This window comes from Micromesistius poutassou, assembly GCF_964030765.1.
Source record: "Micromesistius poutassou genome assembly, chromosome: 2".
NCBI classification, from domain to species: domain Eukaryota; kingdom Metazoa; phylum Chordata; class Actinopteri; order Gadiformes; family Gadidae; genus Micromesistius; species Micromesistius poutassou.
Window position 1 is genome coordinate 17,568,970 of NC_140272.1, and position 25,325 is coordinate 17,594,294.

Genomic DNA, 25,325 nt, shown 5'->3' on the forward strand with positions numbered 1-25,325 from the left:
ACACACACACACACACACACACACACACACACACACACACACACACACACACACACACACACACACACACACACACACACACACACACACACACACACACACACACACACAGCATGATGACGATGGTAGCTGTGGTATTTCAACTTTTTAAGAGCCAGTGAGTAAAAGGAAAAGTTCTCCAACTGCTTCTGTAAGAACGTTGTCCTTCCCTAGGGCTACATTCACAAACCCTGTCCGTCCTCTTGCATATATCTTCTTCCTCAATTCCTTTCTTCAAGCAATGCACATCAATCTTGTCCCGTTTACCTAAGAATCCTACGATTCCATTTATAATCGGGTTTTTTTTAGTCTTGCGTAGTCGAGGCTCATCGAAGCACAGCAGCAAGAATAATTCGGTCGATATTAATGGAGTCCTCAGAATTTCCCGCGCATGGGCTTGCTCATGTTACACAGTTCCTCTTATTAATTGCTGCATTGGTTTGGTCATTTATAGTTCATAAATAAATAGCAGCAGATAACGCAAATCAGGACAGTTTAACAAGGTGAGATGCATTGTAATACCGGCAAATAACCCCCATCGAACTGACTATGAAACGTTCTTGGTGGTTCTTAGTACCGGCTGGCTAAACGCAACGACAGATACCATCTGTGATTGTCTGCCACGCAACCACATTACATACAAACATAAAAACATAAGGGAAGCGTTTGCTGCATCTCACAAACGATACATCTTCAAATGAAAGTTGAATTTGCCTACAAAGACATAAGTGGCAAAAACATTAGCCTGTAGTTTCAACAGACCCAATCAGAAGAAGCCTTTGTATCAGCCTCAAAACACGACACTGAGAAAGCCAAACCAACAGAGCAGGAATTAATAAGAAGCAAAGCATCTATAACTCTGTTCTGGTTGGTGTGCGGTTGGGTTTTCTGTTCTGGGGTATTTTTAGGCCTAACCCTGCAGGGTTTGGTTTGGTCGGGCTTCAAACTGAGCATGGCCTTTACACAGCTCCTGAAACGTTCATAAAGACAACACGAGCAGAATGCGCACAGCCAGATGTGGGCTACCAGTCCTGGTTTAAAGATTAGAGAGCTGCTAAACTGTTATTTAAAGAGTCAATTAAATAATATAAATGAAATGATTTGTGAATGAAATGATGATTTCTTACTTACAAGGTACCAATTTATGCAAAGTTATTAAACAAAATGTTTTTCTGAAGCAAAATGCAGTAACTTAACCATTTCAGTCAGCTGACAGAGTCAAGTTATTTGGAGTTTGCAAACCTATGGCCGACATTCTAGTCATAAATGTCAGCAGTAATATATCCCTTAAAATCCCTTTCTATTCAAGTGAATGTTTAAATACGCAGTGCAATAAAATGTAATGATTTGCCCAAAGCACAAGAATGAACGTCAACTTCAAACATAAACCTGCCAGAAATATACGACGACGACGACGAGTGTGTGGCTATGAGAAACGGACGCAAGCCAGCCCTCCATAGCCCTGTCAGCCATACCCCTGTTTCTGTGACCAGGGTTCTAGACAGTGAATGTATTGGGAGGTAACGTTTCAACAGAATGTATCTACAGTGTTTATAAGATATATTAGAAAACACAAGTTGTATTGCAATTTGATTAATTATGCTATTAAAGTATTATAGCATAGTGGTTTAGAAAATAGCGTAGGAGCTTGGGATTAGCTCAGGCTACCGGTTGGAATCTATGAGCAAGCTTACCCCAAAGTAATAATATGAATACATTTTGATGAATGAATGAATGAATGAATGAATAAAGAAAGGCTTTTCACAGATAAACCCCCAGTCCCGATGTTCTTTGTATGTGAGCATCTATGCACTTAATGAAGGCCAACTGACAACCGGTTAATACCTTTAATCTTTTTTTAATTTGACTTGGGAGTAAGGACATTACCTTGACTTGCTTGTGAGATACTAATCAGAAGATAAAAGAATAACACACATTAGTTTCCGGATGAGGTGAAACAGAGGTGAGTGCAGACAGAGTGTAACAGATGTCCTCGGGTAGAGACTCTTACCTGAGTGAGAATGTCCAGTTGGTTGACAATGCGCTCCAGAGTGCTAGTCAGGGCCGTAGACACCCCACCATCAGAGGCCTGGGCCTGGGCTGGGTGCTGGGGGCTGCTGGCCCGGGCCTGGGGTGGGTGCTGATGGGCGCCGGGGGCCCTAATGGACTGGGAGTGGGCGTTCTTGTTGTGGCTGCTAGGACCGGGGTTGTGAGCGTGGGAGACGGTGTGCCAGTCGGTCGTGTTGCCGACCTCGGCCACACTGCATGTCTGAACAAAGAGAAGGAGGGAAGAAAAATAAACTATTTCAGGATGTTGTTGACAGATGGGGATGGCGAACCTCTGCTTATGAAACTGTATTTTCTACTATTCCTACACAAAATAGAGGTGGACAGGTCACCAATGACCACCGGACCCATCATCCAACGCATTATGGACCAGAAACCATTAGGAAAGGAAACGTAGCCATTCACTACTAACGTATGACTACTGGCTGCTGCTCTACCGTGGCCAAGGAAGGTCAAGCCTCTCCGGGGTTGCGTTAGAGAAAACTACAATTAAAAACACATGGAATGGTAACAGCTCCACCGCGATGACAGCTACATGATGAGTCGGTTTGTGTTTCCACTCCTCTTTATTCCCCCTTTCCCCTCCGTCTCCTCTGCTTGTTCTTGTGCACGTTTGGTCATGTCTGGAGCCGACCGCACTCTCCTCAGCGTGATGGGAAGACGGCCTTTTTTTGACTCATAATGCCAGACAGGGAGTCTTGTTTCCACACACACAGCTAATAGGGATTAAGACCACAGCTTTGGTTTCAGAGGTTACTCATATTGACAGGCTGAGCCGTGGGTCCCTGCCTCATTACCCAGACATCTGCTGAGGATGGGGGGGGGGGGGGGGTCAACCCCAGAGGTCAAGGTGAACACCAAGGGTTTGGTCAAAATGAAATCACACTTGTATAATACTACAAATGTACTGGGAAAAAAAAAAGACCACCACAGAGAAAGCTAAACCGGTGAAGATGATCAAAGGGTTAGGATTATCCAAACTTTATTTTTAAGTGCCGTCACAACATCAGTGCCATGTTATTTCATCAAAACAAACCAGAGCATAGGCTCCATGGATGTACAACCTCACTAGAGTAAAATACTGAAGTCAATATAACGGTTTTACTAGGTCAGGAACCGTTTCAGCTGACAGAGACACACACTTGAAATTGAATACCTTTGTTTTTGCTTCATAGGAAGTTAGCAGCTCATTTCACAAGAATACATGACTAATGAGATGACTAAGAATGATACCTCATTGTATTTCTGGCATTTCCTCATCTACTCTGATAGGTGATTGATGTTACGGTAAATTGCCCTATAAATAACCCTAGCGTTGTTACTTGACAATTGTCCAATTAAAATGTAGCTATGTTTCCCACAAATACTTTAGCATTTATTTTACTCTAGTAATAGGGCTAGTTGAGCCTAGGGGGACAGCTGTCATCCCTAAGAGAGCCAGGTATGGCTGTAGAAATGGTGCGTGGGTCACCTACTCCAGGTCTTCTAGAGTCTGGACCAGGTTCCTGGTCCCTGGACTAGGTGCTTATCAGATTATGTTTAGTCATTGTAGTAAAAACATCACACCCCAACACAAGTACACAAGTACAGAAGTAGATGAAAGAAGTATGAATTTATTGCCTGCCATCCATATCAGCTTTGTAACCACAAATGTTTGCAACTTTGGCACGCCATGCATGATAAACTATTATTGATTTATAGCCATCCATTACCTTTTGGAATGGCTGGCTATTGGAACACATTCTTTGGAAAACAACATCCCGAAACACTTCATTTAAAGAAAGGTGCTTTGTTGTCAAATCCCAACTAAACTTTTACAATTAAATTGATTGATTGAACAACTCCTCTGGAGAGGAGGAAACCTGAGTCATTGGAGATAATCCTCCTACTTCCTGCGATGTCTGGGTGAAAGGCAAACACAAAGTAGTGGATTAACAGTTTATAGTGATGAAAAAGATACGGGTGCTTGGCCATTGAGAGGTTGAGGTAGATCATTTACCCATAAGCCACATCGTTTAAAATAAACCCAGCTAGGCCAAGCGCCGCCTCCTTCGTCATGGAACACTTTGATAAAGTCATATTAATTGGGGACAATTCAAGTGATCGTTTCAGCCGATCACGGCGGCCCTGCTTATGACTCAAACGTATTTGCTTACGGGAGAAAAAACCCACAGACACGATAGAACGCAATGCAGCGCCAATAAGCACATTCGATTAGATGGTGAAACACGGCGCTCTTCACTTCAGGTCCAGTAATCAGCCGCTGAACAGCATTCATTTGTCACGCTACTAACTGCTTTAGCATAATAATCAATTTGTGTCTGAGGGACACCATGCCTCGTTAAGCGGTTACTTTCTCAAGGCACCAAATACATCAAGTAATTCACCATTTTGTACGAGAACAAATTTAACACTTGTTTTACTTGGAAAGAGTAAGAAGAAAGAACGTCTTTCGTGTGGTGGCATTACATAGAAAGGAGAGGGAGTGAGCGAGGGAGAGAGATAAATTATTATTTGTGCTGAGCCAACACAATCCACCAAGACCGGATTAACTCTTGTTGAGAGTATGACTTTTATAGCTTTGTATTAAAACAGCTGCTTAAACACACACAAACACGTACAGACAACCTCCCCACATTTACAGACACACACACACACACACACACACACACACACACTGCACTCGTCACTACAGACACAACCGCAATCATTCAAGCATAAGCATACATTAATTCACACACACACACACACACACACACACACACACACACACACACACACACACACACACACACACACACACACAATGCTACCACCACCACCCTCTTGATGAATCACCTGGAGTGGAAAAACCAACAGTGGAAAATTTCCTCGGGGCCCAAATGAAACTCTTGGTTGGACACAGCTAGGCATCAATACAGCCAGTTCACTGCATACAAAAACGATTCATCCCACACACACACACACACACACACACACACACACACACACACACACACACACACACACACACACACACACACACATCTAAATTGGTCTTTCCATTCTCAGCACAGGCTGAGAGTTACACGCGTTTGTGTCACAAAGACGGAGAAGTCACACAGTCTGCTTTCAAACTCTTTCCACCGGGTTTTAAAATACAGAAAACACAATACAGAAAAACCATCCAAGAAAAAAACAAAACATCAACACAGAACACTTACCAAGCACAGGTGTTAGGAATACAGTTAGGAGAGTAGGAAAGGAGGAAAGTCGACGCCGGAGCTGAAATAGTTTTTCAATCGTAACGGCATCCGTAACAGCGTATTCGTATTGTATAGCCTAAAATAAAAATCATCAAATAAACACTCATTAGGCAAGAACCAGATCATCATCAATCAAGACGTATATAGTAAGTATAACATATTAAACCTGTTGGAAACCCTTCTAACTGGAAACACAGTGGTATAAATCCACTACAGGACTGGTGGCTTAAATAGTCTCCATACTGTACTAGCTGACTGAATAACTCAGTTATTAAGGGATCTGAGACTCATTTGGTGATGAACTACAACTACTTTGGGAGTGTATTTGATAATTGTTCATGCTTTCAGGCCAATGCAGATAATATTTCTAAGAAGGTAAAACAACGTCTTCACTCTTGAGGCAAATAAATTATTTTCATGTGTGCACCAAGTGGTTGCTGTCTCTTTGTCTTGGGGTGTGGTTTGGGAACCTGAGCTGGCCAATAAGAATGGGCTTGGTCGGCTTGTCAGAGCCGCCAGCAAATTTATTGGGGTGGAACGAAGAACAGCTCTCTGACCTTTACGATCGGCAGGTCGTAAGGAAGGCCTTTGCCATATTGGTCTGTACTGACCACACCCTGTAGAGGGAGTTTGAGCTTCTACCTTCAAGAAGATGATAGAGTTCCAAAAATTCAAAGACTCTTTGAAGACTCTTTTGCTTGTCTTTTGTCTTCACATAAAATGATCTTGCACTGCACTGTATTGTTGTATCTATGTCCTGTCTGGTATGTTGCATTTCGAATGTTGAATTTATGATGGATTGAATGTGTTTCAATACCTGGCTGCAACCAAATATGCAATAGTGGGATAACCATCAATTTGACTTGAGCTGAAGGTTGATGTGATCCTGTTGTGCGACGAGTTATTGGAAACGATAGAAATATGTTTCAGTTAATTAAGTTTCCTGCGGCTTACAATAAAAACGTCAAACACGTTGCTCTTCACAAAAAACGTATAGCGTTAACAGTCAAAGTAATTACAGACCACACTTTGACTGGGAGCTAATTTGGTCCCAAGCTAGCTAAAGTCACCGGTCCAGCAAATGGCTGTTCCGCTCAGGTACTCTTGAGATGGACATGGACATGGCTTCTCCATGGCAGTCGGTAAAATAAAACCTATGAAACCACAGAAAAAAGAAACACACACACACACATGCACACACACAGGTGAACCAAAAAAAGGCCAGCCGTAGGCGTAGCAAAGGGATAACACTGATTCTTGCCATCCCCTGTCTCCTTTCCAATTTTGTCCATCTCTTTTTTTTGCATTTCAACCTTTGCCGCGTCCCTGCTCTAGGCTTCCTCACCCAATCTTCCCATCTCTCCTCCTGTCTTAAGCATAGCGGACGCGGTTATCTGTTGCCGACGGCTCACACCGTATCTGCCAGCTCTCCACCTCTGATTCCGCTCATTTATAAATTTTTTCGATTGTGCGCGTGCTCCTGCTCACACCGCCTCGTTATTTATTTATTTATTGAGGCGGTTGGCCTCCACAGTGCATGTGTGCATCGGCTTCCACCCTGCTACTGTCTGAGGCTCCACTCCACTGGAGCATCCCACTCCATCCCTTCATCTTCTTTCATGCTTTCCTGCACCTCTTTCAGCTGGCTCACACACACACACACACGCACGCACACACGCTCTGCTAGTACGCCTGACATTCTATGCCTTTAAAAAACACACACACACACACACACACACACACACACACACAATAATGAATTGGTCTTGTGTGCCAATTACACACTTTAAAACCAGTTCCCAGTGTGGGCTGTCAGGCATATATTGAGAAACAAGCCAGTAAACTACAGTGACTACAGACTACAGTGCAGAGAACACTTCTAGCTTCATAGTGAGATCAATAACGCAACGATGGAGAGAGGTGCTGGTAACTGTCTGAAGCACCACTCGCTCTTCTTCCCCTCCCTCTCTCTGTGTGTGTGTGTGTGTGTGTGTGTGTGTGTGTGTGTGTGTGTGTGTGTGTGTGTGTGTGTGTGTGTGTGTGTGTGTGTGTGTGTGTGTGTGTGTGTGTGTGTGTGTGTGTGTGTTGGGGGGGGGGGGGGGGGGAAGCCTGCTGGGAATGTGCCGCTCATCTGTCTGCACACGTGAGCATGAGGAAGACCCAGATGTGAGGGAGAGAGAGACAGAGAGAGAGAGACAGAGAGGCTGAGAGAAAGAGAGAGAAAGACAGAGAGAGAGAGAGAGCAAGAGAGAAAGGCAGAGAGAGAGAGAGCGAGAGACAGAGAGAGAGACAAAGGCAGAGAGCAGGAGAGAAAGGCAGAGAGAGAAAGGCAAGGAGAGACAGAGACAGAGACAGAGACAGAGACAGAGGGATTAGTGTGGATGTGATCAGTGAGCTGATCTGCTGGTCAGTGATGGCTGTCATTTGTCCCCCTCCCTGTCACACTGTCACCGGTTTACTTGGGATCTCTACGGTTAAGATGAGGTGTTCAATTGAGTGCAATTGTTCACTAGTTTATGCTATACTGACCATACCTAGAGAGAAAGTTAATCAGGGCTTCATGTAAAGCTATATAGGTTTAATACTGCAATTGTTGGCAACTTATTTTAAACATCATTGTTTTATCAATCATTTTTCTACACGCCTTACTAAATCTCAGTTCTTCCTAGTTCTTCCTTGTGCGCAAACTTCAAAAACTAAAATGGGGAAAGTAGATGAATAGCTCTCCATCCCTACATCCTCGCCACATCCACGAGAAAGAGAGAGCAAGAGAGCGAGCGAGATTATATAAAAGGGAAAAGTGAGGCACCCTGATTTCCACTCCTGTCTTCCTGGTAACGAGGCTCCGGTCAGGTTTTCAGACATGTGAGCCGTCGACGCAACGAAACCGCCGTGGGTCCGATGTCCAGAGGAGTCAACATCCTGTGTACTCCTTTTACGCATAAATTTCAAGTCGCAAACAAGCAGATGATTTTGTTTACATAACAATAATTGAAATAAGCCTTTCCCTTATGATTATTTGGTCCTGCTTCCAAAAAAAAAAAAAAACTCATTTCGGAAAGGATTGGGAAATTATTTCATAATTGAAGGAGAGCTAAGCCTAGCTTGTGGGAGTTTTTTTTTCTCTCTTCCATTTCCACGTGTGTGTGTGTGTGTGTGTGTGTGTGTGTGTGTGTGTGTGTGTGTGTGTGTTGAGAGATGAAAGGGCCCATTATTAATAATGAATTACATATGGCTGAATAATACATAGCAGAGATCTAGAAAGCAAGCACTTCAAGGTGTAACTGACCGCCATAGTGACTGACAAAGTGGCAGTAATGATAATAAAATACGTCATTTACACACGCACACACACACACACACACACAATAGGCTATGCTTTGAATATATTAACTAGGACATAAATGCAGACAATGAATCTTCATAAGGAATGGAGTACTTTATGTGTCGGTGTTGTGAATATACATAGTGTACTAGTAATGGTGTGACCATCATAACCACAGCATTGACCATATCTTCCAGCAAATTAAATAGTGATATATACTAGTGCTGCCACTTACGACTAATTTTCTAATGACTAATCTTTAGATTAGTCGACTAATCTAAACGACTAATTTAAAAATAATTCATAATAAAAATAATAGAATAAAAATCAAAAGAATTATGCTCTGAAAGCAGGCAGGCGTGCATGGCGGGGTTTAAAAGCGCGCACCTCACAGATTTGTGTGGAGGTGAATTACAGTGAGCCGTTTCAGACGGGAGAACAAAAAAAATTGCCGGTGACTAATTTTCATGGTCGATTATGTCGACTAAGACGACTAATCACGGCAGCACGAATATATACATATATATACATATTACACACATATACATATATTGCACAAACTAAACTCAAATAAAATAGTGATATATACATATATATATATATATATTACACACATATACATATATTTCACAAACTCAACCAAACTACAAACAGGCAGCTGCAGTTCTGTTCAATGTTTTAACACAAAAGGTTAAACTTTGGTCATTACTTTGGCATTACTTTTGAAATTGCATGATGTCCCTATAATAGTAAAGAAGTAATCACGGCAGAAATATACAAGGTTATTTTTAGGTCAGGCGATGAAACCATATCCCATAAAATTGATATATCATTTTAAATCTTTATATGGTACCAAAAGGTGCATTTGGGGAAGCCAGACATGTTAATATGAAATATTACTCTTTTATTTTTTCTCTTTGGCTGGTGCCACCTTAACTCTAGGCGAGTGCCTATACAGCCTATGCCAAGGGCTGGCCCTATCTAGCAGCATGAACAGCACAAGGCCCCCTTGGGGACATGCTGAAAGCCCTAGGGTGTGGCCTAGGGAGTTTGACCCCTAACGGTGTGAGTAACCCCCCGATGATGACCATCCCAAGTGTGTACTTTGGCATTTATTTTAGAAGCATTTTTTGTAATATTTGTTGAAATTGTCTTTACATCCTGACAGCAATCAATCAATGAAATGCTTACAAAAAAAAAAAATCTGGTATCTGTCGCAGGCCTGTAATAAATCCTTCCAATTATTTCATTTACATTTCTATTTAGGCCATTTAGCATTAGCAAGCATCTATTTTTTTTATTTAGCTTTTATCCAAAGCGACTTACAAAGGTACGTGTACACACACACACACACACACACACACACACACACACACACACACACACACACACACACACACACACACACACACACACACACACACACACACACACACACACACACACACACACACACGGCGGAGCAAACCACGGTGTCTTAGACAGGGACACTTCAACACTCAGCTAGGAGGAGACGGTGATCGAACTAGCAACCTTCAGGTTACGAGGCAACCCGCTCTACCTCCTGAGCTAAGCCGATTTCAGTCGGCCCGGATGGATGGCCAAGCCGTTTGTTGACCTAACTATCTGGCTTCCTGTGCGTACTCATTGACCCGCGCAGGTGCTACCCACAAGGCTAGGCAGACCTAGTGCTAAAGCGAGCGAGCTAGTCGTGTGTTACAGGGGAGTGGCTCAGGTGAGAGGCCTGATGGGGGAGATTTTTGCGGTTGGCTACTTTCAAAAACCAGCTTACTCTGGATGGCGTCTCTAAATTGCCTAACTACTTAGTCATCAAGGAGCTTTTTTTTCACAATTTAGAAAACCGCTAAAAGCTCATAAAATTGTAGCTTTCTAATAAATAAAAAAAAATGAAAAAAGGGGGCGATGACAAAAGGGTATTATGCAAGGACTAATTTCTCTTAATACCTCTTTAGTCAAGGCTCTCGGTTGCCAAACGCACCCGGAGTTACGTCTGCAGATAACCTCCTCTGGCTGGAAACGCTAATGAAGTCCATTTGCATTTCGGTCTCATTAAAGTGACAGCGCCCAGGCACACTCCATTGGCACAATCAAGGAAAAGAAACAAGGCTGTGATGGTTTCAACAGTTGGCATTAAAACACAAGACTGTTAAAAGATATTGCCGCAGCGTCCGGGACTTATAAAACTGTCAAACAGGACCTCTTGAAATGCATAATATCATCATCGTTTAACATTTATTTCTTCTTTCTTATCAAAAGTAATGCATGTTAAATACAAAAAAGAACAAAAAAAAAACACACCTTCGCTCTCTCTGCCCCCTCCTTTTCCCTCCCTCCCTCTGATTCCCCGCCTTTGAGAAGTGTTGCTTTCACGCATGTGTGATTGACAGCCAACACTTAGGCCCCTTACCAATCAGGGAAGAGATGTCCCGATTGGCCAGAAAGGAGTGGTATAAAACCTAAATGGTGTCATACAGAGGCAGGTGTGCAGTCAACCAGAACAGATAGTCTCACAGAGCATTTCACTCTTAATAGCTGACGGCTGGCATGGCCATTTCCAACAAACTACCCCTTAAACAATCGCTCTTTAATCTTACCTACAGCATCTAAAACGGTATTCCTTTACTAGGGGAGGGCAAAAAATACCCATTGACACTTGTTTTTCTTTGTCTGTATAATCTAATCTTCATGATGTCTCTTGCTTTCGCTGTGCACATGCAAGTATGTGAGGTCTGCTCTGCGCTGGTGCCGTTGCCAGCTCAATAAACAACAGCCAGAGCGCTAGCAGCGGCGCTGTGTATCTGCAGCTCATTGATCACAACAACCGGAGACTCGGGTGGGGTGAGGTCACACACCAGATACTACCCAACTAAACCTGCCTTCAGGACATGAGCACCTTGAGATGGTGTGAGCACGCGCATGTGTGCTAGTGTGCATGTGTGTTAGTGTGCGTGCGTGTTTACGCGCACGTGTGTTAGCGTGCGTGTGTGTTATGGAGAGGGTGAAGACCTTGGAAGTGCCCTTGTTGATGTAAGTAACACTGCAGCAGTCGAAAGGACTGAAATCCAACCCATGTCCTTTGGTTCTGCAGTGGGTGACGCTCTCGTGTGTGTGTGTGTGTGTGTGTGTGTGTGTGTGTGTGTGTGTGTGTGTGTGTGTGTGTGTGTGTGTGTGTGTGTGTGTGTGTGTGTCAACTTGACAATGCCGTTAAATATTTAAACGCCGCTAATAGAATAGTCTCCCCTATCCCTCCCTCCCTCCTCATTCATCACTCGATCAGGTCCTCCCCTCTCCCTCGCTCCAACAGTTCCTTTGTCGGGTTCCTTCCTCTGCCCGCGTTTCTACGGCCTCCAGCACGGGCCTGTTCAGCCAGAGGCCAGCAAGGTGACGCAGGTCAATAAAACAAGCATGTCATATAAAAAAAAAAAAAAAGAATACTCGTACAGAAAGACACCTTATCACAAGTTGAACTTCAAGGGAGATGGAGTGTCAGGGGATATCACAGGCATGGCCCATCAATCATTTGATCCAACAAAGCTGGTTGCTCAGGGGCAGGGTGAGGTGAAACTCACACACTTTCTTTGAAAACACAACGTCAATCTCTTGTCACCAAAGCCCTGTGGTTGACTGCCACTTCCAGTTCCTTCCTCACAGATAACAAACAACATCTGAACACAACCATCCATTCACTATTGAATATATGGCCGGTGTAGCAGCAGCAGAGACAACCAGGGAGGAGGATAGTGTAATGCTTCGGCTGTTTGACTTTCAGCCAAAAAGGTACTGGGTTTGATACCCAATGTCCGTAGCCTACCTGTAGGCGTTCTTGAGCAAGGTCCCCAACACCTTTACCGGCTCTGTAATTAGATGCATCGTTGTTCATGGTATGCCCCTTTGAACTAAAGCATCTGCTAAATGACTTAATAGTTCCAACAGAACCATATAGAGTTTCAAAATGGGAAATGATGGAAAACCCATTCATTTTCTGTCTTTCGTTAACCTCATCCAAAAACAATATGCACGGCAACTGCAGAAAATCCCGGGGAAATGATCGGATAACCATTAGGGTGAAGTCTCAAGATCTCTCCTTATGTTTTAGACGTAGTCAGGTAGGAAAAAAAAAAACACTCTTCCAACCGCCTCCGAGGGAGAGGCGTGGGAGCGACTGGCCATCTTCCTGATGAGCCCCCCTGTGTGTGGGATGTAAGTGCACCTTTCAGTCTCGTTACACACACTTCAAAGAACACATGTTCACAGAGGGAATATACTTAATGTACCAGCAGACTCTCTGGTGGGTGTGTGTGTAGACAGGGTGTGTGTGTGTGTGTGTGTGTGTGTGTGTGTGTGTGTGTGTGTGTGTGTGTGTGTGTGTGTGTGTGTGTGTGTGTAGACAGGGGTGTGTGTGTGTGTGTGTGTGTGTGTGTGTAGACAGGGGGGTGTATGTGTGTGTGTGTGTGTGTGTGTGTGTGTGTGTGTGTGTGTGTGTGTGTGTGTGTGTGTGTGTGTGTGTGTGTGTGTGTGTGTGTGTGTGTGTGTGTGTGTGTGAGATATATATATATATATATATATATATATATAGGGAGTTTAGCCGCCATAAACAGCTTTTACAATCACCGCAGTATACTACGGCACTTGTCCAATTCCTCTGGAGTGACTCGAGCAGCTACTAAGAAAGACGAAATAACCCAGCTTTTTGTCACCGTTACAGATACAGAACCAATTCAGATAATTACGCCTGAATTGTCACATAGACCAGAACCATTAGAGGACTTCAATGGTGTCAATCTGCAAGGGAGTGTTGTCAGTTCCTAGGCAACAATAGAAAGTTGCTGTCATAGAGATTCGTAGATTGCAGATTTGTGGACTCAGCGATCCTGAGCAAAGCAGCGACACATACAGTATGTCAATCAAACAGAATTAGCATAGAGATAAAAGGAAGGATTGGTGCTTGTTTAAAAGCTAATTTTATGCGTCAAGCTAAACGAACGGCTTTGAGAGGTTCAGCCATAAAACGAAAAGCAAGTAGAATACAATGCTTTTGAAGTGGTCTGTACCTACCGCTTTCCTGATGTAGAAGACCAACTGATTTAGCTCATGGCGTGTGAGTGAACAGTTATACGCCTTAATCTCAAGCAGACATGTCCTAGCTTGACATATGGTCACCTTAGCTAAAACACATTTCTTTTTTTTTTTTTTACAAAAAAAAACATTTATCAGATGAAAAAATGTGACTCATATTCAACGACATACCGCAGAGGCAATGAACCCAGAGAAGGAACTGAATTATGCTGTACGGCGGCGTGACGCCTCAGAAGGTGACCTGCATAGTGCGTGAGGAACAGACAGACACGATGGCCTGTTTAAAAGAGGGTGAGCCCGCGGTCTCCAGGTACCTGACTGCGGGGCTCCGGGGCCCGTGAGGGGTAGCTGACGTGGGCCGTGGAGGAGGCCGAGACGCCCTGCTGGCCGGGTGCCGTGCTGTGCTGGAACCTGACGTCCGCACACGTGGTACAGTCAAAGTTACTCTTCCAGACCATCACCTATTTGAATGGGAAAAAGTGAATACATTAGTGCAGGCCCGCCCGCTTTAAAGCTTTTTTTTTTTTTTTCCAAAATATAAATACAAAAATGTCCCCCATCAACATTGATTTTAACAAACATCATTTTATGAAATCAACTGGTGTGGATCCATCAAGCGACCAGGGACATGTAGACTAAACACTATCCCTTCAGACACAATGCAACCCAAAAGACAGCAGAATCGGACCCACGCATCTACGAGAAGTTGAAACGACACCTTTTAAATCATCTTCACAGCCACTCGGTCACGACCTGTGCGGCAAGCAGTGACGGGCCATAGGAGCTAGGTGGGCACCATATCGACCTCAGACTCCAGAGCCCCAGAGTTTGCGTTCTGTTGGGGTTGAACGCGTTAAGCGGACGTTACCTGGTCGTCGTTACCGCCGGACGCAAAGTACTCTCCGGTCCGGGAAAACGCCACACAAGAGGCAGGGCCCTTAATAGACACGGATAGAGAGACCAAGCGACAGTGAGACAAGCGGATACAATTTTCATCAACATCCATCAATTTCAACGTTTACTCAGAAGAATACAAATATTGCAGGCGTTCTAAATTATTTGGATTCATTTATGGGAAATTAATGACTTCACAGATTAAAATCAAGCAGATGAGGGCTGAGTGAATAGCAATAATAACAACAATATGTGAAGTAGTGCCTTTCTTAACACAAAAAATAACAAATGTAAAGTAGAAAATGCAGGTGCCTTTGCACATGAATTTCAGTCTGAGAAGGACTGCTATGATGCAATGTCACTTCACGTTAACGCGTCTATTCTCAGAAAATCAGACTCAAGAATACCCGGAAAGCCCTTCTCCTCCCTTTGGTTACCAGACAGGAATAAGCTCAAATGCAATTACATCTTAAATGCCTCTCTTATCTTCACTCTGTGCATTATTTTTTTGTCCTCAGAAAAGAAGGTCAACAATGCCATCCTGAGCCCATGTTTACAGATGACCGAAACACAAGTGCGTCAAATATGAGGAACGTACACAGATGCAACAAAACAGGAAGGAAAAAAAAAAGAGGAGCTGAAGAGGAGAGCGGGGTGCCTCGGTGGGAGACCAGACAGGCTGGTTTGGGTGAGGAATGGTTTCCCAGAAGCACCTGGGACAAGCAGACGGTGTCACTATGGCAACGCGACGGCCTGACAAACAGCATGTTCTGTCTTTGCTCTGACTAATGTCCGCTGCCAGCCTGGCATAGGACATGGCCACACACACACTAAACACAAGCATGTACACTAACCGTACACGCACACGCATGCACGCGCATGAACGCACGCGCTCACACACACACACACACACACACACAGTGTGAAAGAGCCGTGAACCCCACTGGCACGTGTCACTGTGTTGACTAGAGGAGCTGCAGACACCAGACAGACCCCACATGGTCTAGCATGGAAATAAATGAGATGGATCCTTTTTTTGACATTTGCAATGAGAAACACTGTTAACTCAAACTGCAGAGGCCCATTCAAACCTACTTTAGACTACATTCCACCTTGACTTTCACAGCACGGTTGAGTAGCTATGGCGTAGCATGGTCGGTAGCGTATCTACAGTGTAGATTGTTGGCATAGCTATAGTGTAGCATTGTGATGTCTGGTGTTGCTATAGTGTGGCATGTGGTGTAGCTCTAGTGTAGCATTGTGTCTGGTGTTGCTATAGTGAGTCATGTGGTGTAGCTATAATGTAGCATTGTCTGGTGTTGCTATAGTGAGTCATGTGGCGTAGCTATAGTGTAGCATTGTGTATGGTGTTGCTATAGTGTGGCATGTGGGCATAGCTATAGTGTAGCATTATGCACTTTTCTACTGCAGCTATTTAGTCCAATAAAAAATATCTGACCTACAAGCTGATCTGAAATAGCTTGAACTGTAGTTCAAGCCACAGTGTGTTGCTGATGGGAAAACTTGCATAGTGCAGGTTAAGTTACAGATGTTCATTTTGAGTGTCTCCGCTAGAAGATAGAACGCTTCAAGTTGTCTTTAGATCGCCTTTTGTTGTGCTCAACCTCAGAATCAGGTGGATTTCAGATGGCTGGGAAACAAATTTAACTAAAGCAAATTGATGCATCTTCACACAGGGTCTCCCTGCGGCTTCAGAAACAACATGTTTGTCCCTTCCAAGAGCAAGGCAAGCCTCTCCGTGTGTACACACACACGGCTAAAAATGCAATGTGAACAGACGGGGGTCCCTCCCATCTCTGGCTGTGTGGCTGTAGCAACAATTAACACCCTAAGTGTTCCTGGCCCCAACAGACTGGCAGAGACACAACTGGACCAGAATGCAGAAGAGAAGAGAAAAATCTCTCACACACACACACACACACACACACACACACACACACACACACACACACACACACACACACACACACACACACACACACACACACACACACACACACAAAGAGAAAGAGGATAAGACATTTACTGGAGAAAAGTATGTGTGTATGTGAGTGTGTGTGTGCCTGAGTATGTGCGTTCGGCTAGTAGAGACAGTAGAAAGTCAACAGCCAAGCATTAAGGCCCTTGGCCACACCAGTCAGTTAAATAAATAGGCGTTCAATTAAACAGTCTGACAAACCACTGCAGGAATAGCACTAGTGATGAAAAGTCATTTTCTAATGGAGCTTCCTGCTACATTGTTGTGACAATCTGTTTATATTATAAGCTTGTAGAGTTTATAGCGAGACAAAAACATTTGAAACTCCCTTAATAATTTCAACTCAAATTGACAGCCACACGGGTATTGAATTTACATCCCCTAACAAGTTAATCTGTCTACATTGTCCATTTATCTCACACACACACACACACAGAATGGAGGACGTGGATGTGGGTGAGGAATTGGAGGATGATGATGACGATGATGATGATGATGAGGAAGGCAGAACGGGGTGAAGTAGAAGTAGGAGAGGACAGAGAGGAACAGAGGGAAAAAAAACGAGTTTAGTTTCCTTCCAACAAAACTGCAATGAGTCACTGAGTGGGCCGCCTGCTTCTAGCCTGGCAAGTACATAAATATATCACATAAAAAGGCATCACACACACACACACACACACACACACACACACACACACACACACACACACACACACACACACACACACACACACACACACACACACACACACACAGGCCTTGAGCAAATATCTTATGCAAAAGTACTTTCTATGACAATACATGAAACCTGTGTGTGTGTGTGTGTACCTGATGTCCATGGAGGGTATATAGAAGTTTTCCCTCTAAAAGGTCCATTATCTTCAAAGTGGAATCATTGGCAGCCGTGATCAAGAAGTTTCCAGATGGATGGAAAGACAGGCTGTTCACGGCACCACTGTGAACTGGAACACACACACACACACACACACACACACACACACACACACACACACACACGGTTAAGTTGCTGATTGTAATGCCTTGAGAATTGAACACGTTTAATTTTTTCAATGAATAATAAATATAATATGGGCAGACCATTAGTCCTCGTTTGTTTAGGGTATTTTATATACATATTTATTTGTGGTGGATAAAATAGCAGCGGCACGATGACTAGCAAGCAACAATTTAAGTTAATAGATATTTAGCGCCCTCTGGTGGTGTTAAAATTTTTAAATTAGAAAATGACCATTGAGGAATAATGACCCTCACAACTCAAAGTCTACGTGTGGGAAACACAGCGTTTGTTTGATGGCTGACATGAGCCACTTGTCCAAGAAGCACATCGTAGTAAGCTAGATCTATATGGAAATATCAATAAATTAGGTCTCTACTGGATAACTGTTTTAATATGTTTTTACTATTTTACCCCGGCGGATGTTAACTGTTGACATGAGACCAAATGTAACAGACCATTACAGCGGTCTATACCTTTAAAAGGTTCACTTTAAATTTTTAACCCTTGTATTTGTCACAGCGATTCCATGTAAGAATCCTGGATTCCGACACATTGCAGTTGATTAGTTAATAAGACAATGGAGAGAATGACTAAGATATGACTAACTAACCGATGATACCAAGATATTGGTACAGAAGAGAAAAAGAAAAAAATAGAAAGACAAATGAAGTTGAGAAAAATACAAAAGAGATTGTCTCACGTTGTTCCCTCCCTTGACAGCTGTACCCATTATAAGATGTAACATATTCAATCTCTTTAGGAAAGCTGAATAACAATGATCTTCCAAGTAGACAGAACGGCAGCATGATGAAAAGACAAGTTTCTACCGGGAGACTAGACAAAAATGTGCCTGGGTTCGAGTCAATCTGACAGTTAAAAATTGAATATGTTAATATGCTAAATTTAGATTATATGATAAAGTGCAACACCTGTGATAACTGCTGCTGCTTCAATGCGAACACACACATACACACATGCATACATACATACATACATACTGTACATACATACTGTACATAATCCTGAGACATCCATTTGATGCACGTAGGTTCAGACTAAGCCTTTCTAAGCTAGTGCTTACCTGGATAGTGCTGCAGCATCTTGTGGGTGCGTATGTCCCACACCTTGACCGAATTGTCCGTGCTGGCGGCCGCGATACACGTCCCACTGGGGTGGAAGTCCACGTGGTTTGCATAGCTAGGATGCGGAATGAGTGGCAGCATGGCAAGATTAAAAAGTTCTCATTGATAAACAAACCTGCCCGTGACGAAAATTTAAAAAAGTGAGTTAAAACGACGCTTTTTAGAGGCTCACCCTGCGTGCTCGTAGAAAGAGTGGACACACTCCCTGCTGTTCTTGTCCCACAGCTTCACGGTTTTATCGTCGCTGGACGACACAATCAAGCGGCCATCTGGAGAAAACCTGTCAGAAGAATATGTCAAAAAGAAAACATTTTCTCTCCTTAAATTAGACCCCCCCCCCCCCCGATTAAGAAAAGTTTCCCAGACTGGTAGAGGAGAGAAAAAACATGTCTGCTGGGAGTTAAGGTGCAGCAAGTGTGTGTGTGTTTGTCTTCGCTCATACTTGGCACAGCGGACCCAGTTGATGTGCTGACTGAGGGAGAAGAGGAACTTCTGTCTGTGGACCGTCCACACTTTGATGGTCTTGTCGTCGGACGCCGTGACCAGCGACTGTCCGTCGGCCGAGAAGTTGACGCTGCGCACGGTGCCCGTGTGAGCGCGGAACGATGTGGATTCAGCCTTTCTGCAGAAAACACACACAAAAACATACTATAATCTCCCCATCTATAATCACCACATTCTATAATTCCACTTAGCGAAAACACCTTCGATCTATGCGTCTTTGTGTACGGCGCTGATTAAACAGAGCTGAAAAACTTTAGCTATGTAAGCTATGTACACTGAGCTTTGTGCTCAGACAAGCAGGACTCAAAATAATCCCGAACCGGTCATTGAGCAAGTTTTCCGGATATGTAAGCTGTAAGTAGGAAAAGGGCTGCAACAATGCAATCGTCCAGGACCAACCTAGTAACATGTTCAGAAAGAAAATCTGAACTGTGGATGAATGCTAGACAATAGCCAGACAGGAAAGATTTACCAGGACAGTGTGCCTGTGCGGCCCTTGGGTTTTGTGTAGTTAGGAGGCAGCAGGGTGAAGCTGCTTTCGTGTGATACTTACAGACTGGGAACCCAGAGCCGTACGGTCTTGTCTCTGGAAGCAGAGGCCACCAGGTGACCCGAAGGAGAGAAGTGGACGCAGGTGACGGCGTCTTTGTGTCCCGCTAGGCGATACGACCTCATCTGAGGCTTCATGTTCCAGATCATCACACACGAGTCCTTGGAACCCGTGGCTGAAAGAAGTCCAGAGAAGAATAGGTACTATAACCATATTTCATATTTTTTTTAAAAGGGCACATAAATGTGGGGAAAAGCATGTCAAATCATTTCAATGGACAGATACAGAAAAGAGAAGGTTAAGTCAAAAAATACACGTATATGTACCGATTTGTTTCATGTTACAGTTGATGTCCACGCATGTCACACTGTCCTTGTGGCCTTTGAAATTCCTTTCAAGACTGGGGTCTGACTGTACAAAGACACACAAAGATAAAAGACAAAAAATAGTAATCAGAGAGAGGCCAATTATGAGCACTGATTAGATTTGAATTGCATGATTTCTAGGCTAATCAGAACTTTTATGAGGCAAATCCCTTTTTCACAGTATGAATTATTGAGATTTTATTCCAAGTTATGCGGAGTGGCGTTAAATCGTTTGGTTTAAATCACGTAACGTGCCGCGTCATACACGGCGACCCCTCAGGAACCAATGAGCTATTACGCTTCAAATAACCCGTTACGTGGCGTTAGCAACCGGCTCGGTTACCAAGGAAATAAGACTTGCGCACGGCTCGGTCAGCGGAGATAAACATCTCCGTGACTGAATGATAACGTTCGAGCGAAGCTACCGGCCGGACGCATGGCAGAGCTGCACATCATCGGTCAAATCGTCGGTGCGAGCGGCTTCCCCCAGAGCAGTTTGTTTTGCAAGTGGGGCGTTCACACGGGCGGGGCATGGCGGCTGCTCTCTGGGCTGAAGGAGGGTCAAACTCAGGTGGACCTCCCGCAGACGGGCGACATGGCCTACTGGAGCCATCCCATCGACCTGCACTACACCACCAAAGGGCTGCAGGGCTGGCCGAAGCTTCACCTGCAGGTCTGGCACCAGGACTCGTTCGGACGCTGCCAGCTGTACGGCTACGGGTACTGCCACGTACCGTCCAGCCCCGGGCAGCACACGGTGCGCTGTGCCACCTGGAGACCCCTGGGCTCCTGGCAGGAGCAGCTAGCGCAGATGTTTGTCGGCGGCGGGCCACAGTTGCGCTCCCCGGATCTGATTTACAGCGGAGCGGACAGATACCGGCTTCAGACCGAGGCGATGGGCACCGTGGAGCTGGAGCTCGGTATCATCATGAGGCACTTTGACAAGCATGGCGTCGAGTGCTAACGGTGGAGACGGACGGTCGTGTTGCGCTGAGCACGAAGGGAAAGACTGAGACGTGTTTGGAGACGAAAATGAACATTGTTAGATATTACACTATAGTTTTATACGTATTTTGTATAGCAGATTTGTTTTGATGTGTGATGTGCTTGAGCTTCACCTGAATAAAAGCAAATACTCTCAAGGCGACATTTACTTTTTTTGAATTTTGTGATGCAGAAAGATGTGTGAAGATGTTAGTGGGGACTTAGTTAAAGTTAAAGATGTGTACATACAACTAGCAAGGACAGTATCCTAAGTGTATGGGATAATTGATACAACAATTATTTCATAAAGGCTGATAACTACAGAGGGTGCAAGCAAACTAGATTTACTGCTTGAGTTGCTAAACTTGCTCAAAATGCCACCAATACATTCATTCAAAAGAGTGCTACATCCAATTCACTCAAGAGATTCATTCACATTGTTTGCGATGTAGCAATTGGTCTGAGGAGTTGTATGTGATAAAATACAAATATTTACAGGGGGGGGGGCTGCTGCAGTGAAAACATTAACATAGAGCAATAAACTGCACTGGCCGCCTCTAAGAGCTATCAAAATTGGTACTGTTGTCATTTAACCACTATTAGTTTAGTAAATCACATTATGAACCACCTCGACTTGCATAACTTCTGAGAACAGACACTGACACAACATAATATGTGGCCTGTTTATGGGCGAGAACAAGTATAATCTGCTGAAAGTACACTGATTTGTATTGCCTTTCCCCTCATCAGCATTTAGCTCAGACTAGTCTATTCTTGGCTATGGTGGTGATTTGCATTGACCTACAACACTATTCGCTCAGATTCAGTCCCTTTGTGTATACAGGACCTTAATGAGACATTCAAACCTATTCAATGAGAATGCAATGATTATTTTGCATAAAAAAGACTGATCAACTACATTTTACAAGTCAGTAATCTCCTGTGACTCCATATGCATGTGACCCGCAAGTTGGGGGCTCTCCCGTAGGTTGGGAAACACTGTCCTACAACCTGCTGAAGACTATTTCAAAATGTAAATGTATAATAAATAAGCTCACAATTATAAATACATAAAAGAGGGGCTATTTGAAGCACAAAAATGGGTTATTAGAAGCCTAAGAAGAAATGACATTGAACCCCAGTTACGTCACTGTTCTTACACTCTGGGAGTCAGTCACCAAAACTAAATTTCATATAATGTACGAAATGTTGACTCTAATCCATAACATCACCAGACCTGGATATGGAGTTTGAACCCTGTTTGTTTCTGTTGCTTTCATTGAGTTGTAATCACAGCAACTAACAGTACAGCTTGGTCGGTAGTAGGCAAAGTCATTATAATAACTAGATAATATCCCAAAAGAAAAGCTATTCCAAAATATTGTTGTTTCATTTGATAAATAGCTTCTTCCCTGTGGAAAATGTCCAAGGATAAACATATCCCTACCTGATATAAGCTAGTAATAGACGATATTCTACTACACATAACGTCATATTCCTTCTATAATGCAAGTTATTAAGTAAATAAGTTATTGGCATGTCACTAGTGAACAGAGCAAAGTCATGAAAAGGCCCTACTAACGTTAGTCTAGTGGTTTCATTGTGTTTACCAGTAGCGATCAGTGGTTGTGCATGGTTATTAAGTTACACTAATAACCATGAACAGGCCCTACTAACGTTAGTAGAGGTTTCATCGTGTTTACCAGTAGTGCTCAGTGGTTGTGCATGGTTATTAAGTTGCACTAATAACCATGAACAGGCCCTACTAACGTTAGTCTAAGGTTTCATCGTGTTTACCAGTAGTGCTCAGTGGTTGTGCATGGTTATTAAGTTGCACTAATACTGTATGTCCTATCAGCGTGCCTAAACTAACGCTAGTACATTTTTACGTTTATAACTTATATCTAGACAAATACACGACTTAGATTTTCTTCGCAAATGACATGTCGAGATCAACACTGCGGCTTGTAAACAAAGCCTAACGTGATACTCGTTACACGTTAGGCCGTCCGCACATGCTGTCATATTCTGATGTGATTCTCCGTGTGTACCTTCAGGTAATAGTTTTGTAAAATGTATAAGGTAGTCAGGTTGTTAAGACAGACCCCTGCACATACTAGTATACTAGTGGCAACATCACTTGACCATCTTCAACCCCCTCGTCCACTAACGTTCAACTTACCAACGCAGTGCTCATCTTCCTGGTTCAGCAAGGACCGCAATGCATTCAATAATAAGCCAATAAACGTAATGTAATGGGATCTATATCCTTTTCATTTGGTAGAAAGGCGGCCAGTTAGCCTCTGGTTGGGCAGTTCACCGACTCGACTACCAGCAACTACCTGTTGTTGCTGACAACAAATTCGGTTTCAGTTTACGCGCCGGGTTTGGGCGGCTAACTTCCGTTCGCCGTTTTAAAGGGAAAGTGATGTGGTGTGGTGAAATCACGAATACTGAAATATATTGTGTGTGGACGTTACATTTTTTGCGCATGAAAAAATACGCCATCGTCGAGTATATCGTTGCAATTCATTCCGAGGCATTAATATTATGAACTCACATTATTCAAATGATTTTAGATGTCATAACCAGAATTCGTCGCCAGGGGTCAGCAACGTCTAATATAGAGGAGCATGACCCTGACCTGTCAAGGTTAGGTTACTGCGTGCATTTTAGCCAACTAGGCTGCATTATTTATCATTACAGGTCCATTCAAGCATTCGCATTTCTTTAAGCATTTAATGTTAACTAAATTGTCATTTGACATACTTTGCATTCACCTACGTAATTTTAATTAAACCAATAAAAAGAGAACCTCTAAAGACTGAATCATTTACTGTACTTTGAAGTATCAAGGAATAAAGAGTGGTGTCTAATTGAAATTCCAACTGAAGGGGGAAAGTGTGCACAAAAGATTGTTTGTGTGAATGTCTTTACTCTTAACACTCACATAGCCTACAAACATACTCAGGCGTACGTGTCATTTCCCCAATGGTCTCGAGGCAGTTGTAGAACAGAAAGGCATTAGTTATGCACTCATGGAATTGCAAGAAACATCCACTAAATAGTGTTCATAAATGGCATACTATGCCAATACACGTCTTTTTTTAGAAGAGATGAACTAACCTCCTTTGACATCTCTACAATTGTATCCAGTTAAATGTTCCGCACATCTAACTCGCCTTAGGCCTAATTTCCATCATTGAGCCCTGCTTTTGCAGCCCACTGAACTGTTCAATCAAATGCTACACATGGTGCTTCAGCGTTCTTGGAACATGTGACCATGGATGGGTCATCCCTATATGTTTCTAGAATTCTCTGTATATACACACACACCAGAGTGTCCAGTATCAGTCGATCTTAATGTCAAAGATCCCTACATGGCTGCAGTGCAAGCATGACCAGACACACTCAGGTTGTCATCATGTAAGGTTATAGGCTATGACACTTTGTAATAGCCTTTTGTACACTTTGTTTTGATATATTGTATTTATTGATAGCAATATTATCCAAGATTGATAACTATTGTGCTATCTAGGCCCTAGTATTTAAAATGGAGACATTGAGACTGTTTGATATTGCTCCATTCTATCACAGGCCTTGAGGTCACTGAATCAAATGTATGTCATTTAACTCAAATTTTGTGACTTCAGTCAGAAAAAATGAGGAAAAAGGCGGAAAAATAAACCAAGCACTATTAACACCCCCCAGTAGGCTACACTAGACACACTATCTTGTTCTGTTCGGATACTAAAGTCTAAAATACACAACTAGGATAGAAATAGATAAAAAATACAGGAAATAGTCAGTATGATTAACAGTATGATTCCTGAAACACTGACGTTTGTTATTGAGTTCCACGAAGAAGGAATAAGGAAGCAAGAAAAATAAAAAAAAAAACATTCTTCCCAGCAAAAGTATACCTCCAAGATAATTTAAAAGGGAGTGTCTCTTTACTGTTAACACACACACGCACGCACACACACACACACACACACACACACACACACACACACACACACACACACACACACACACACACACACACGCACGCACGCACACACACACACACGCACACACACACACACACACACAC

General features: G+C 43.3%; 2 protein-coding genes across 2 annotated transcripts; one reads left to right on the forward strand and one right to left on the reverse strand.

Annotated features, from left to right (window-relative positions):
- Window positions 1-949: 949 nt before the first annotated feature.
- Window positions 950-23,600, reverse strand: poc1a (POC1 centriolar protein A; the record flags this gene model as incomplete). The annotated part of the gene is made up of 11 exons (XM_084463448.1): window positions 23,412-23,600; window positions 20,207-20,291; window positions 19,884-20,055; window positions 19,269-19,448; window positions 18,999-19,106; window positions 18,766-18,881; window positions 17,495-17,628; window positions 14,642-14,710; window positions 14,088-14,234; window positions 2,051-2,308; window positions 950-1,009 (listed from the first exon to the last, which is right to left on the reverse strand). The coding sequence occupies exons 1-11, from the start codon at window positions 23,424-23,426 to the stop codon at window positions 950-952; spliced, it is 1,344 nt and encodes a 447-aa protein (XP_084319574.1). The 5' UTR covers window positions 23,427-23,600.
- b9d2 (B9 domain containing 2) lies at window positions 20,682-21,240 on the forward strand (the record flags this gene model as incomplete). Its single annotated transcript, XM_084464331.1, has 1 exon — window positions 20,682-21,240. One exon carries the CDS (start codon window positions 20,682-20,684, stop codon window positions 21,207-21,209), a length of 528 nt encoding a protein of 175 aa, XP_084320457.1. The 3' UTR covers window positions 21,210-21,240.
- Window positions 23,601-25,325: the final 1,725 nt, after the last annotated feature.